The sequence below is a fragment of the Clytia hemisphaerica genome, unplaced genomic scaffold (assembly GCF_902728285.1).
Source record: "Clytia hemisphaerica strain Z4C2 unplaced genomic scaffold, Clytia hemisphaerica genome assembly, whole genome shotgun sequence".
Lineage (NCBI taxonomy): Eukaryota > Metazoa > Cnidaria > Hydrozoa > Leptothecata > Clytiidae > Clytia > Clytia hemisphaerica.
The window spans coordinates 788,341-805,290 of record NW_027103473.1 but is presented as its reverse complement, the minus strand read 5'-3'; the positions used below and the strand labels follow the sequence as shown (position 1 = coordinate 805,290).

Genomic DNA, 16,950 nt, shown 5'->3' with positions numbered 1-16,950 from the left:
TGGTAAACATTAAAGAAACAGATTTATTTCTTTTTCAATACTTGAAGTTTCTTGCTTTTACACATTCATCAGTTGATTAGAATTGTTCACATAATTGCCAAGCTTTTAATTGTATAAACCATAACCAGAACATTTTTGCAGTGAGTTTGTATTATTGTCGTTTGTAAAAGCTTCTGTACCGATCAGTTCATTTTGACTACCAGTCAAGCAATCACTGGAGATGTATGCTTTTTTCTTTTTCATACTCCTGATGCCCATGGTCATGGACAAGATAGATGTCAAAATGTATAAACATCAGTCAGTCTCATTCATCACAAGTGATCAGATTATAAAGAACCATGCAAGATTGCTGTTGGAAATCAGTTCAAGCAAAACAATTATATGTGGACAGCAGAGGGTCTTTTCGAGTGAATCTTTAAACTATTTTCCATAGTCCTTTTGTCTTTCTGTAAAAAATCGTTTTACAAGCAGTTCCAGTTCGCTCAGTGCAGGGATAGACTGCTTATCAAGGTCTCGTAGTATCTTTCTCTGCCAATCAAGTTTCATTTAAATGACATTTTGCAATTTTGTCAATTGATTGGTTTGCCAAGAGTTCTTCATACTTCAACTTCTTCATTTTGAGAATCTGTCTTTGACTTTTAAATTTACTATTTACATCAGCCATTATTTAGCTTGTTTTGATTTTTTCAAATTCTCGGAATTTGTAAAATGGCGGGATTATGCTAATCGACATACGTTTCGCGTACATGCCTAAAAGTACTTTCGTTTTTAAAGTGCACCAGGGCTTATATCCCCCGTCAACGCGTCCATCAGAATCATCAATAGCGTAAGGGGGTTAGATAAGCCATGGAGTCGAGGGTGCTGGAGAAAGCTTAAAGTTGCATATCTAGCCCTTCGGGCTTTACAGATCTGTGTTACAACCCCCCCTCTACTACAGCCATGCCCTTAATCGACCGCCGGAGGCGGTTTCTTTCATAGTGGTACGCTAATCTCGTTTTGCCTTGGCTCATTACTTTGTCTACCATTTACTTTCGGTTTTTTTAACTAGATTACCCAGGTGTTTCTCTTTTTTTCTCCTGAATATCTTATATTCGGAATTGAATAATCGAGACATGAAAAATGACTATATTGTAATCTGTTTTCAATGAGTAATCTAAAATGTACTGGAGATGACATATTTATCTGGTACATGACATGTAAGCGTTAGTAATGTTCGCGCGCTCTTTCGCGAGCGTGATGCGCGATTGCGTGATGGAAGGCGGTCGTTTCAGTGTGGTTTACTACGGGGCCCGCGCAACGATTTTGAAAGTGAGGGGGCCAACAAAAATATAGTGACTAATGGTTTGCATGGTTTGCGCCGACGGGCCGGAAAATTTTCGATTTTGACCTGTCTTATTTGGCTAAAACAGCTTCTTTTTTGTTCTGATTTTCTGAAAGAAAACTGTTAAGTTTGTTTGTTTAAAACAAAATAGTATAATTAGACTTATTTAAGTGTCCATCTGTCCCTTCTTAGAAAGGTTCTAACGTTTTTATTGGCACGCGCACAGAAAAGAAAAAAGTAATTAGGTGAAGAGAAATTTTTTATTTTGCTTTGCAAAAAAGTGGAGGGGCCATAGCCCCCCGGCCCCCCCAGTGGCGTGGGCCCTGTTACATCCACACTGTGACCTAGAAGACCGATTCATTCAATCCTGTTGCGGAGCAAGAAGAATTATCCCCGATATTCGAATATCGGGCAAACTGGTAAAGAAGTCACGCGCGAAATCGAAAGGTCGTGGCTTCTTCGTAAAGACGAAAGACAGATCTGGACTTATTTCGTACTTTCCAGTCTCTTGTTCGTAGTTTTTCTGACTTTCTGGTTCTGTGTGAGTTATATCAGTGTGATTTTCTCTTAATACAGTCTGGTCTGTAGTTTGTACAATATAAATAGCCGTCAGAAACGCTCTTTCGGCATGAATCCGTGGCGCAGTGGATAAGGCATGGGTATGTGCGAGCCATAAGGGTACCTTTTCTCGCTTTTCTCATTCCTCAAAAGTCTCTCAAAGGGGTACAAATTCAAAAGTTAGTCTCTGAAAGGGTCCCAAAATCACAAAAATCAAAAATTTCTCTCTCAAAGGGTCACGATTTCCAAGAATTTTGATCAAAATTTGGTGAAAATCAAACCAAAATTTGGAAAAAATGGACCAAAATTTAGGAAAAAGTCTCTCAAAGGGTCCCAAAATCACCAAAATTTTGTCTCTCAAAGGGTCGATTTTCGATTTTCGGCTCGGACATACCCGTCACCTCGCAAACCTAGTACCCCCCCCCCGGGGTTTCTAAGCATCAGAACTTTGCATTTAGTGGGTTCGAATCCCACCGGTGGCGATCTGTCGGTAAGTCAATCAGTAATTTAGAAAACATAGTAAAATAACCAAATTCCTAGCCAATCTGATACGTAACCACACCCAAGCCACACCCATACCCAACCCTACCAGGTCGCCTGCAGGTCCTGACACTATTCCCGGATGCCGGATCCAAAAAATAGGTACATGTCTTTCGCTTTTACGAAGAAGCCTTCACCAAATCGAAAGTAGATGAAAAATCAAAATGGCGGCTGCAAACGTGCAAGTTAAACAAGAACCTGTAGAATTTATAGATTTTGAAGGAAAAGTTTTAGAGTTATGCAAGGAAACCCCTAAAGGGATAACAGATGCCATCATACAGGAACATCTACCAAACATCACACCACAACAGAGAGTGAAAGGAATCAACCGTTTGCTTTCAACTGTAAGATTTTTATTATTTTCCCAAAATTATTATTTTCTCTATCTCACTCAGTTAGTCACACTAGCGTCCCGCCAAAATGCATATCAAAGATTAATGCTGCGAAAGCGCTATATCGTTTACTTGACTCGCAAGCAAAAAAATGCGTCGCAAAACTTCTAAAGGGATTTATGAAAAAATAACCCGGCGCTTTTTGATGAAATTAACATTTTCAAAAACTATGAGAAATTGCCTAAAATTTGAGCCATAGATGAAAAAGTTTGAGCCAAGCCAACCTTGAAAACTAATTTGAAGATCAACTTCCCAAGAAAAAGATCTACGGGGGAGACGGGACCCACCTAGATCCGCGCACCGCCGGATAGGCTACTTCCCGGAAATTTTGCCGGACCTCAAACACTGACCCATTTACATGTGCAGATTTTTTTTTACTTTAGCATATAAACAAGGCCTTAAAACTCGAAGCACTGTCTCGGGAATTGAATGACAAATTTTGGTTGGTTGATTTTGGCTGCTGCACGTTTTATTTTATTTCAAACTTTCAAGTTTTAATTAATTGTCTTGCAAACTTGATTCAGGTAACTCTCATCCTTGTTGTTGCAAATACATCCTGTAGATGACTGATGTTGTTTTTTCTGAAAGCTAGATTTCCTAGTGTGACTAACTGTCACTCAGTACCCATGCCACAGATAAAAAAATTCACTCCATTAAGAATTAGTGAATAAGGCTGAACCTGTGTCGTGGGAGAAGCCTTTCTTCTTTTAGAGCAATATAAAAAAGAATAAGAAGACAAATACAAAAATCAAAAATATATGGTTAATGCGGGTAAATGCTGTTAAGCCCATCAATACAGCACCAAAAACAGGGTTGCGATCAACCTGCACCTTTAGGTGAAAAGTTCAAGGGTTAATGCTGTTAAGCCCATCATTACAGCACCAAAAACAGGGTTGCGATCAACCTGCACCTTTAGGTGAAAAGTTCAAGGGTTAATGCTGTTAAGCCCATCATTACAGCACCAAAAACAGGGTTGCGATCAACCTGCACCTTTAGGTGAAAAGTTCACAGACAATATGGTCGCCAGTCATCCTATATTACTCAAACAACTGCAGACACCTATCCCATGTTTAAAATGTGGTCACTTGAATGTAAATGGTCTTTTCCACAAACTCGAAGATGTGAGAATTCTTTTAAGAGAAAGTAAATTTGACTTATTTGCAATCACAGAGACTCACTTAAACGAAACTGAGCATGATGATGTTGATCTAAAAATTGACAATTATCTCTTCTATCGGAGAGACAGAAAAGCTAAAAACAGTTGGGGTGGTGTCCTCGTCTATTACAAAAGAGACCTTGTGGTAGATGAAATTGAAGTTGATACAAAGATCGAGTCGATTTGGATAGAAGGAACTATTAACTCTCAAAAATACCTTCTGGGTTGTATTTATCGCCCTCCCAAAATGAAAAAGTTTCTTCAAAGTTTTACACTAATTCTGAACCGTTTTAACCATCGATCAAATATATTTCTTCTTGGTGACTTCAACATTGACATGTCCGAAGATAACAATAAACTAACGAAAGACTTTAACCAAGTTCTTGCTGAACATTCTTTGACGAACGTTATAATGAAATTTACTCGAATCACTGCAACCTCAAAGACACTTATTGATCTGGCCATTACATCGAACCCAGATAAAGTTTTGAAAAAAGGAACATATGCAATGGGGCTTTCTGATCATGACCTCATTTATTTCTTATTGAATCTACGGCGTATAAGTTCACCACCAAAATTGATTTCTGTTAGAAATTACAAGGACATTGATAACGCGAAACTTAACAAGGACCTGGAAACCTGTCCATGGCATATTATTTCTATGTTTGACGACCCAGATGACTCGTTATGGTGTTGGGAACATCTTTTTAAAAACGTCCTCTCCTCTCACATTACAACTAGGAAAGTGAGAGTTCGAAACAACAATCAACCCTGGATGAATGGGGATGTACGTAAAGCTATAAATGACCGCTTCAAGCTATTAAATAAAGCAAGACAAACCCCACGAAATTCTAAAGAATGGAAGGACTACAAAAGAGCCAAAAACAAATGCACCAACTTGATAAGAACCACTAAAGCAAATTACTGGAGAGAGAAATTTGTGACATGCGAGTCCTCAAAATCATTCTGGTCGCTTGTAAAAAAATTCAAAGGGAAATCAAATAGCCGACACATTGGTCCCTTAAAAAATGAAAATGATACCATTGTTACTGATGACACTGATAAAGCAAAAACAATGAATAAATTTTTTGCTAATATCGGAAAACAACTTGCGACACCTCCACAGACTGACGAATATGGATCTTTGAACTCGTACATTTATCGAGTGACCCCTACTATATCTACAATCCAATTCTCAAAAGAACTTCTTCAAAAATCGTTCAAAGCTGCTGTAAAAATTGGTAAAGCCGGGGGTCCTGATAACATCACCGCTAAGGACCTATCTTTGAACCCGAAAGCCTCAGTTGAGGGTTTACAGTACGTTGTCAAATGTAGTTTATCGTCTGGTACTTTTCCAACTCAATGGAAAACTTCTAAAGTATCTGCAGTCTTCAAGAAAGGCTCTAAATCGGATTGTTCAAATTACAGGCCGATATCATTACTCTCAATCCCAAGTAAAATTGTTGAACATCTTGTCTGCTCACAATTAACTGACCATCTCAGGGAGCATTGTCTCGAATCCGAACACCAGTGGGGCTTTAGACCAAATCGATCGACCGATGACATCCTACTCTATATGACCGAGAAGTGGAGAAAAGCCATCGACTCCCGCCAATCAGTTGGTACCCTGTTCATAGATTTTCGAAAAGCATTTGATAGCGTATCCCACCCAATTCTACTAAAAAAGCTAAGCGCTTCAGGGGTATCAGGTGACTTTTTAACCTATCTTGAGAGTTATTTGTCGAATCGTAAGCAATTCACTGTTATCAATGGAGTCAACTCAGATTGTGCTGATGTGGAATTTGGAGTACCGCAAGGGTCTCTTATCGGCCCACCGTGCTTTTCAGTTAATGTTAACGACATGAGTGAAAGCATTGATTGTGATCTAGATCAGTTAGCCGACGACTCAACAGCGTACACATCAGATCCACATAGCGATATTGTCATCAAAAACCTTCAAAGAAGTGCCCATCAACTTGAATCGTTTGCCAAGAAAAACTCGTTAACCATCCACCCTGACAAATGCAAAGTTATGCTTATGTCTAAAAATCGCTTTGTTGGTCCTCTTCAAAATATAACTATTTGTCATAAAAATGTTGAGATAATAAACTCAACAAAATGTCTTGGAGTTACAATCGATGACGAATTGAAATGGGATGTTCATGCTCAAAAAATTACTAAAATGTTTGGTGTTAAAGTCAAGAAGCTATACCAAATGAGAGGGATGCCAAAGTCTACCCTTTCAACCATCTATTTTCAAGGAATATTACCATCCGTCCTGTATGCTATTTTGATTTGGGGAAATTGTTCCGATGCTTTACTATCAAGCATTGAAAAAGTTCATATAAGAGCTGCCCGCTTCATTCAGCGGATAAAGAAATCAGTCCCAGATATCTATGTTCTGTCACAGGCCAAATGGAAGGAAATTATTTATTATTATAAGAAGAGCATTGCGTGTAAAGTGTACAAAATATACAATGGTCTCAGCTCACCACTTTTATCGGAACTTATCAGCAAATCAAATACACGTGGAAATAGAAAATCTTCAAAAATTGACCAGGTAAAATTCACCTTTGTTGATTATAAACGATCATTTATGTACAGAGCAGCTATTGTTTGGAATAACATTCCCAGCTCAATACAAGAAATAAAAACTTACAAAGCTTTTACAAAAGCCTTGAATAAATCTGATTGTTTGGATAAAATTAATTTTAATATGACGGGTCGTGCACTATTATATAAAGATTATGTTTATTACTAAATTACATTTACTGAATATATATTTTTTTTCTTAGCAAATTTTTAGCTTATTATTACCTAGAGTTTATTTATGTACTTTTATATATGTATATTTCTCCTAAATTCTCCTGAGTCTTAATCCTATAATCAACTTTTTGTTCCTATACAAAAACTCCTAGACTCAACTAACTTTTAGCTTGATTCAACCAACTTTTAGCTTGATTCACAAGATTTTACTTTTTCGTTTTTTAGCCAGTAGGTCCACATCAGTTTTTTACTGCCAATATGTACAGAATTGTGTATAATTGTATATAGTTTTGTATATAGAACCTGACCTGCTTTACCAAATAAATTAATAATAATAATAATAATAATAATAGTTGTTAAAACAACTGTGCATGTTACCTTTATACCTTATAGCTTCTGTCTTTTTCTGGGATAGCCTGCTGAATAATGGAAATAATGGAAATGGTTTTTATAGGGGCACTGACAGTTAAATCAATATGCCTTCTTACCTGTCTTTAAAGATTCGGCTAATGCTTTAGATGCATCCGGCCGCCCGGGACGCGCGCATATACTGCGCGGAGCGCGTAGCGCGTAGCATAGGGTTAGGGATTTGCACCGATCATAACAGTTAGCCTAACTCGTCAGTCAGACTTATTTATATATAGTACTAAGACCTTCGTATAAGTAACCCCAAATAACGAATTTCCGGCAGCCGGTTTGGCCTAGTGGATAGGGTATTGGTTTCGGAACCTACAGGTTCCCGGTTCGAGACCCCCTTTGGTCACTATTCAACTTGAAAAAAATTTTAAGTCCAGCCGGATGCATCTGAAGCTTTAGCCAAATGTGTCTTTAAAAATATAAATAAAAGTAATAACGGAAAAGGACGCGAAAAAAAAGACACAAGTGTGAGAACAGAGTAATCAAACTCGTTAGAAAAAGTACCATTAGAAGTCATAAAAAATCAACCTGAATAAATGCAATCGAAATTCCAGAGAACTTCATAATTCCCCAAACAACATTACATTACTATGTCAAACTCCCATCACATAAATTTTAAAATTACGTCAGAGTAGACTACGCTCACCACCGAAGAGGTTTATTTGGAAAGGGTAATTATATTTTATTGTTCCCTTCTTTTTTAAAGATTCGCCGGGTTGGAAAAGTACCGTGAGAGGTCCTAAAGCCGACAGCCCAGCCTAAAGCCGATGGGGTCTTTCAAAGATACAAACTAAAATAAAAACAAACCTTTCGCTGTGACGCAACGAAGATACCAAAGTGTCAACTAAACTGAGAGATTTGATACACTGAACCAATTGAACCAAATAACAATAATTGCTTCTTATAACAAAACATAATTTTTTTATTGCAATATGCACAACGTCATAAATGACAACAGTAGTAACAGCATCATAAAAAGTAACGAGATGTTTTGATTTTCCAAAGCACACAAAAATATAAAAGAGGTCTGTGTATGAGCGTGCTCATTTTGAAACGTTACGTAATCAAGCCTGGTTTCTATTACTTTACACTGGCACTTGGCTTGATTGCGGGGCCAGGACTTTGTGTAAGGATACATATAGACGACGTATATTACATTATATTATATATTACATGATAAGAATACAAATAGACGACGTATATTACAATTATTATGTATTACATGACACCTTGATCCTATTCTAGTAAAGATAATATATGTCGTCAAAGAGTACACTTAAATGAAGAGCTGTCTGATTGCGGGCCTTCCGTAAATAAACATCCAGACTTATATGTAGGTGGTAAAGAGGGCGTTGATAGTTGCCACCTCATTGATTCCATGTTTGTTATTCAAATTAGTGCTACCGCATCGCCCTTTTTTCAACTTCGAGCCATTTTTACAATTTAGTCTGTTTGTTTCTTGATGGAAACCAGTCCAAGTTGTTTCGTATTTTTCCCGCACTTTTATTACAAAACTGTTATCGTTTTAAAAACAAGCAACTCATCCAGAATAAAAGGTAATTATTTTTACAACTCGCACTTTTTAATTACATTAATTGACATCTTGACACTACAGCTATCTTGTAAGATGTTTTTTTTCGAGAGTTCTAGCAATAGTTTATCGTTCAACTTGGAGAGGGAATATTTGTAAACATAGAATTTTTTTTCATAACAGTTATTTGGGGGGTCGGAATTAGGCTGGGCTGTCGGCTTTAGGACCTCTCACGGTATAAATTTCTATGTACATATTTTACCTACCCCAAATATTTAGGAGGCTGAGTCTTAAACGAATCGTCAAGTTGAAACGAACGATAAATGTATCAAGGTCTGTTTTATTTACCCCCTGGTGACTTAACAAAAGAGACTTAACTCGATGTTACAATCCAATTATTGAAAGTTTTTGCCGGCCTTTTTATAATGAGCGAGACATACGTTCTCTGATTACACAATTTTCATATTGACATTTTCGAGGCATTTTGATGTAACTGACTGAGGCACCAGAAGATACCGTGAGATCGGAGAGGTAGTAACTACTTGGGTGGCAATCAAAACTATGTTGCGTTCGGGTCGTCCGAGCAACTGTTTATTTACAAGAAAACCCGATTCGGAAAGTCGGTAAAATCCTTGGGTTTTTTTTGGGCGCTGTTCGCAGGTTCGGATCTTTCCCATATAATAGACCTTTTTTTAAAGAGGCAGCCATGTTGAATAATTATGTAGTCCAGCATAAAAACAATGATACAGCCATACATAATTACTGTATCATGTATATTTTAAAAATTATGCATGGCTATATCATTGTTTTTATGCTGGACTACATAATTATTCAACATGGCTGCCTCTTTAAAAAAAGGTCTATGGCAGGCACGGACAAACAGAGCATGGCTTTGAATCATTATTCTTTGTTTACTTAACACACATTGAGTCCTGTTCAAGTTTTTTCATGTACCCTTATTGAAATTTTCATTTCAAAATTCAGCAACGTGGTAGGGCCAATATCCTGGGGGTCGAAAATAAGGGCTGCTTTAAGGTTAACACATGCGCGCGCACATTTAGTTTGGCAACTTAAAGATGGCGGCATAAGATTCTGTTGATTGCCGACTTGATTCATCAGGATTTACTAGATCTTAAAAATCCGACAAAATTTACTACCGACCGACTGGATTTGAAGATGTTCTAGGACCCGAATGGAACATATTTTTGATTGCTGCCTTGCGCATCCCAGCCTGGAAATGGTGCACGGTACGCAGGCAGTAATTACTTTTGGCTTATTGGTGTATATATAAAGCAAGAAATGGGAGTAAGTTAAAGCTTTTCAAAACGAGAGGAGCACCGCCATTCTAACGCCCAATTTCATTACGCCAGGCTTTATGTGGCGGGCAGCATCCATATTCAAAGTCGCCACGCATAACGGGAAAAGACCGTTAGTGGGTAGGTATATGGAATTTCGAGAGTAGTATATCACAGCTGTTTCACTCAGGCGAAATCAACGATTCCGTAGAGGTCCCAAAATTGCTGAGGACAGACTTGAAGAAATAAAATCCAAAATAGTAGCTGATTGAACACTGGGAAAAATAAAATCAGGAATTTTCAATCACTTACTACAGCAGAATAAGACAGAGAAATGCAGTGAAATGAAAAGTATATAAAACTTGAACCTTTTGTCTGTCCAAATAAAAAGAAAATATTCTAGCTGTAGTAATGTTTACATTCAGAAATAAGACCTACAGCAACCACGCTGGGCATTTACTGGCAATGAATTCTGACCGGAACAGTCCATAACAATCCTTGATATTCAAAAGATTAACATCCTAACAAAAGTCGTCTTTTTTATTCTCCAAACATTCGTTTTAAGCATTAACTTCCACAATAATTTATGTAATTACACATTCGTTATCTACCTATAATAAATAATTATTCTATCAGAGAATATCATGAAAAAAGAATTAGGTTAATTGATCGTTTACAACCCAAGTATTCTATGATAAGAATAATCACAAAATAGCTCATTTATAGTGAATAAGGTATCTCAGGTATCTTAATCATGTAAACCTCTCCTTTTTTAGGGACAAATTGAACTTTTGAAGAGTGGGTCTAAGCTGATCTATCGGTTCAAAGACAGCCAATCATCCAGGTTAGAAGCTGTTTCCTTATTTTGTTTTGTTTCTCAAGTAAACTGTTTTGTCACACAGGGCTTATCCTTAGCCTTAGAGTGAGTATCACGAGACAATAAAAGTTGTGAAAAAATGAAGTACTCGATCTGTCGTGGTTCAGGAGGTAATCTTAAGATTGCCTTAAGATTTAAATTGTGTGAATTGGATCCAAACATGAGACTGAAATATCCACTCAACAGCACCCATGCATTTTTAAAGGTAAAACAAATAAGTTGTGTTTTCTATTTTTCTGGTAGCTTCCCATAAAAGTCACAGACCTGACCCTTTGTCAAGAATCTTTTTTCATTTATAGTAAAACACGAGGTTTCGATGTTGAAGAAAAACTGATTTATCAAATCATAGAAAATGCTGAAAACAAAGGTACAGTTAATAAAGCTACCGGGTGCACCAAAAAAAAGTATACAGGTTTGTCGAGATATTGTGAGCTTCAGGATTTAAATTTTTTGTTCATTCTCTTTTTATCATAAAGAGGATGCTCTAACTTGAATTTTGAGCTATCATACTTTAAATTTGAAAAAGTAGTTCAAATGTTATTTTAAAAAAACTGACTTTTTTTCCATGTCCAAATTTCAAAAAATCATTAAAAACAGCAATCACGCTATAAATAAGACAAAATGGCAAAATGTTACATTTTATTCTTATTTATATTTTGCCAACAGTTTCTCCATCTTATTTGCTTGTCCTGAACATTTCCAACACGAGCAAACTCAATGCAGACCCAAGTTCTATGAGCAACTAGTCGAGGAATGGTGATATATTTTTTTTAAAGTTTTCTCACATAGCACATACATAACATCAAAACCTCTCTTGGAGATTTTTTGTCAGCTTTTCCAAAAATATTATCCCACATGGGAATAGCTTGCTTTACCATATTTTTAAATTCTGTAATGAGTTTTGATGAACATAGTTGCATTTTTTGGTATTTTTATGTGTAAAGAAGGTAAGTGTCAAGAGAAAAGTTTGCTCGCTGTTTTTGATGATTTTTTGAAATTTCGACATTATATAAAAAAAAGTGAGTTTTTTTTAAATAACTTTCAAACTACTTTTTCAAACCTAATGTATGATAGCTCAAAATTCAAGTTAGAGCATCCTCTATACGATAAAAAAAGAATGAACAAAGAAATTTAAATCCTGAAGATCACAATATCTCGACAAACCTGTATACTTTTTTTTGGTGCACCCGGTATATTAAAAACTCTGCCTGACGTTATATTGAAAAATAATAAAAACTTATATTAAAGACTGATAGCACGAAAAAGAAAACCAAAAATTGTTGACATGATTATAGGTATCAGAGGATCTGCGTTGTATTTGATAGACTTGCGAACGAAAAATTAACTATGACGAATTCTAGATTTAGGCCGGTACCCTGCTGAGAATTGCAAGCCCAGCGTTTTTATTAGCTTGAATATGTACTTTAGGCGACGAAACCGAATTTTTGGACCGGCGAATTGTAAATCTTTTCGTGCCTGGGACAGGCAGAATTCGCTGTTTGCCGGGCCTAAATAGGACTGATACTCCCATTCTCTTGAGGGAAAGTAAGTGTTTCTGAGTGTTTTCTTAATAATTTTTTATCTAGGGGTATGGATTCGAGACATCAGGTACAAGTCGAATCTACAGATGACAGCTGTCAACAAAGTATTGAAAAATCTGGAGAGTAAAAAACTGATCAAGGCCGTCAACTCCGTTGCGGTATGATAATGATTATGAAAATATTTGAATTTCTAGCCTGATTTTTTAAAATGATCCCTTTAACAAAGGATAACAAATTTCAACATAGTGAAAAGTTTTAGCATTTTCTTCTATAAGTAAGTTTGATATAAGACATAGGTTCTTATCAAACATACAATTATTTTTAAATAGCTAGATAATATTTCACAGCCAGCTGAATCGAACAGTGGATACAATATTACATCTGGTGGTGTATAATAACAATTATAATATCGTATTCTCTCTTTATTAGGCTGGTAAACGCAAAGTATATATGTTGTTCAATTTGGAACCCGATGCATCGGTGACGGGAGGTGCTTGGTATAGTGATCAAGATTTCGAAGCCGAGTTTGTTGACATTCTCAATCAGCAATGTTTCAAATTCTTACAACAAAAGGTGCATTTTTTTTACAGTTGACTCTCGCTAATTCGAATTGAAACTGGGAATCTTATTGGTTCGATTTGCAGGATTTCGAAAAAATTATTTATCTAGCTACATTAAGGGAACTTATTTTGACGAGTTTGGCAAGTTTAGAAATTTCAACGAAATCAGTTCTCGCCAAAATTATATATCTTACTCGCCAAAATAACCCCTAAAATTCATCAATATTGCTCAAAATAAGCAAAAATAGAACAGATTTAGCCTGTCACTCGCCAAAATTAGTTCTCACTAATATTAAATATTTTCAAGGTTTCTGTTACTCGCAAAAAATAGTTCTCGCCAAAATAAATTCCCTTATTGTACGATGGATAAAATCTGCAATCTGATTAGATTTATCTGCTTATACCACGCTCGTGTGGCGAATGTTACGATCTGAGCTGGTTATTTAGTCAAAACATTCAACAAAATTCGTAAACTCGCTTCTTAGTTTAGAGTTGAGTCCAGGTAATACCATGTTATTGAGGATAGTGGGAGTATCTTCAGTATTCTTATCTCCATTGTAGGCTGCGCAAGCACAAGAAATGAAAGTGGACCCGCTGTTAAAAAGAAATCGTTCTTATGCTTCCTCTCATGAAGTATGGAAATTTATCGCTGAGCTTGGCATCAGTAAGGTAACACAAATTCTTCCCAGATTTATTTGTCGTCTGAGACTTGCTCTACCTACTGATCTTTGTAAACCCTGGACTAAGCTTTATCCACGGTCTTTGATGGTACGCTAGTAGTAGCATTACTTTGTTCAACTTTTCAATTCAACGAATTTTGCGGTTTGAACTGTTTTGTCCCACATTGCATAACCATTGTCTTTACAGCGTCTCATGGGACCTGTCTGAAAACTTCACAAATGAAATGGTCAGATCTGACTGAAATTTTGAATACCTCCTCTTCTTATCACGTTGTCACGTCTCTTATCACCTTTTCTTTAAAAGATTTTGATGTTTTTTCCAAGGTTCATTTAAAATGAAAAGAACATATTCCAAAGTACAAAACCAATGACCAATGACCAAAGCTCACTGATGCTTATGATGTACTTATTTCCACCGAATACAGGTCTTATTATGTTAATAAATGTTTTGCTTATGAAAAATATTTTGCTTATGAAAAAATTTTTTTCCAGGTATCACTAAGCGTCCAAGATATTGAAACCATTCTCAACACCTTAATTTTTGACGGCAAAGCAGAGATGATCATTATTACAGATGTGTCATCTACAGGATCATCCTCAACCAGTCACGAATCTAATGCAGTACAAAAGAAATTATTTAGAGCTGTCAAACCTGTTGTTCCTGTACCTGGTCTCATGCGTGTACCTTGTGGTGTCTGTCCTGTAAGTTAATTATTTACAGTAGCAAGGAAGTGGAGAAAGTGTCTACTTCGCATCATTTAAAAATAATGACAAATTACCCCTTCGTATTCACTCCTCTTTGTGTTTTGCGTATAATAACGACTAACAGTTTATAAAATGAAAATATACGCATGCGTTTTAACTTTGTTTTGAAAATGAAACAATAGATGTGAAGTAGACACTTTCTCTATGTGCGCAGTGCATTTAGCCCACAATATAATCCAAATTCTAGCAAAGAACGTATCCACGAAATACAAGAAAAAATCTAAAGTAAAGCAGAAAAACCTGACAGCTTTTCGTTTCGCAAAATAATCTAAATGAAATTTAGCGTTTAGGTAAGAAAATGCCGTGAATGTCTACTGTAGTCTATTACACTCTTTTTGTATGTAAGAACAATGAGGCTCAAAAGTTCAAGAAATAAGAACAATGAGCCTGGAATGGCTAACTGTTTATGCAAATTATTGGCAATTTGATAAAAGTAGGATATTAAATCTGAAATACCTCAGTTTCCCGAGAAATTTGAAAATGATAAAAGCAATTTAGACTCAAATTGCCATCCTGAGGAGTGTCAATAAAAAGTTTACTTTTATGAAAAAAGAGCGCATATCATTAATGACGAGATTTTTGTATTTTCAAGGTTGCCAAGAATTGTTATCCAGGAGGTGCAGTCTCACCACAGACATGTATATACCTTAAAGATTGGTTGGATTGAGTTGTTGGGCACAATTGTGTTGTTAAACAATTCATGCACGAAGGGTGTACTACGAATTACGTAATTCCATTGGCTAATCGCTTCTCCCAAGCAAGTGCTCCCACGCCCCGCGGTGGTTTATTTCATGACTCATGGAAGACCATTTATGTTGAGGAAATGGTGCTATGGTGTTTAGTTAAAGCTCTGTACAGAGTTGTAGATATTTTCGATAAGTTTAACTTATCTGTGCTCCATAGGAATATCGAACATATATTTTCCTCCGATGTTATGAATTTCTCAAAGAGACGGATGTTAAACAGATGTTCTAAACACTCTGATAAAATTTTACCAGAATGTGATGATGGGTTTAATGATGCGACGTTGTAATTATTCTTTGGGAAAATTGATTTATGATTTATTGTCTCAGGATATTTGATTTACTTTGGAAAGATACGGCAATTTTTCAGATAGAAATAGGACTTTAGCCAAAACACGAGTAAAATTAAATTAATCGAAAGTTTGATTTTCAAATGTTCATGTGGCCTGAATTTTGCTTCAAATCCCTTCAAATTGATTACCAATTGACGCGTGAAATTCTTTCACGTATAGATTTTGAAAAATGCAATAAAATAGTTTCTTCATCAAACGTCATAATCCAGGAGTCATAGTAGTGGGCAGCGAACGTGTTAAAAAAATACACATATTTCCTATTAGCAGATTCATGTAAGAAAATCACGAAAAATAAAGTAAAGCTCTGATTTGCGATTTTCGGGAATTTTAGCCTTTTTCGCGAAAGTTAAATTTTTGAAAGGGCAATTCGCGAAAATTTATGCTCGTGAAGAATAATCTGAAAAGAAAATTTACTCGAATTTTCCTTTACGATGATAACAAGGATGAAATTTAGTGTAAAAATTATGTCTTTCAATTGTGGTTTTAAATATTTAATCAAAATATATGATATAATATTTGATCCAAACACTGTTTTTTTTTATGCACAGAAAACTCGCAAATTTTCTACTAAAGTAAAATTATACCTCATTCGCGAAAGTTTATGCTCGCGAAAAAATTGTTTCGTTAAATTCGCGAAAGTAAATGTCGTAAATTTCGTGATTTTTTGACCTCGCGAAAGTTTCTGCTCGCGAAAGTTAGTAAGCCTAAAGTACCTCATACTTTAAACATTTTGAAAAAAAATACAATTTCCAGCCAATCAGACCGATACTCGACGTTTTTTCGTGACTTTTTTACATAAATATGCTAATTTGCTTTGCTTGAGTTATAATTGATAAAAAAGATGTGAGACCCTGGGGAAGCACAGGCTGACCTAGTCAAAATTTGGTACGGGGACGTGGACGTGCCGCTGGTTAGGATCCCTTTCTAAGGCCCTGAAGATATCTGACAGCGTCACAAATTTACTTATATTTTTAATTTGTGTATCAGGGTCTGACACTTTTGTTTTGTTTTGACAATTTTTAAAGTGTGAAAATTAAAAAGCTTTTCAACTTTTCCGTCTACTTTTAGTCATTTTTGTCACTTTTCAGGTTAAAAAGATGGGAAAATAAAATAAAAATTGAAAATGAAGTCTTAGGCTAATTTCAAAATAGAGTCTCCTATAACCTGAGAAATAGTAGAGGTGCTTCTTCTGTAATTCTCTAAAATAGCACAAATTTAGAAAGATGACGGATTACTCAAAACTAAATGTGCAGGAATGCCTCGGTTTTCCGCAGTCTATTGTTAAAGTCATGGTCTCCCAATCAGGAGACAATAATTACTAATATCATCTAACAATGTTGATGCAAATCTATAACATATCTCTCGGAAAAAGATTTATGGAAATCTAAAATCGCACAAAAATCAATACGCTGCAGAGAAAGGCTTCAGGCACGTACGGCCTATTGTTATATACTC

At 36.0% G+C, this 16,950-nt stretch overlaps 2 protein-coding genes across 2 annotated transcripts in view; both read left to right on the top strand.

Moving 5' to 3' along the window:
- The first annotated feature begins 1,753 nt into the window (after nt 1–1,753).
- On the top strand, nt 1,754–15,519 carry LOC136798517 (DNA-directed RNA polymerase III subunit RPC6-like). Its single transcript, XM_067055147.1, has 9 exons — nt 1,754–1,768; nt 2,568–2,763; nt 10,753–10,820; nt 11,153–11,220; nt 12,440–12,552; nt 12,824–12,967; nt 13,516–13,623; nt 14,127–14,336; nt 14,992–15,519. Exons 2-9 carry the CDS (start codon nt 2,584–2,586, stop codon nt 15,064–15,066), a joined length of 966 nt encoding a protein of 321 aa, XP_066911248.1. The 5' UTR covers nt 1,754–1,768; nt 2,568–2,583; the 3' UTR covers nt 15,067–15,519.
- The window catches only part of LOC136798491 (DIS3-like exonuclease 2), a 426,120-nt gene continuing 412,620 nt past the window's right edge, over nt 3,451–16,950 (top strand). The window contains exon 1 of the mRNA XM_067055113.1: nt 3,451–3,483. The gene's annotated coding sequence lies outside the window, so the exon portion shown is untranslated. The remainder of the gene's footprint in view (nt 3,484–16,950) is intronic.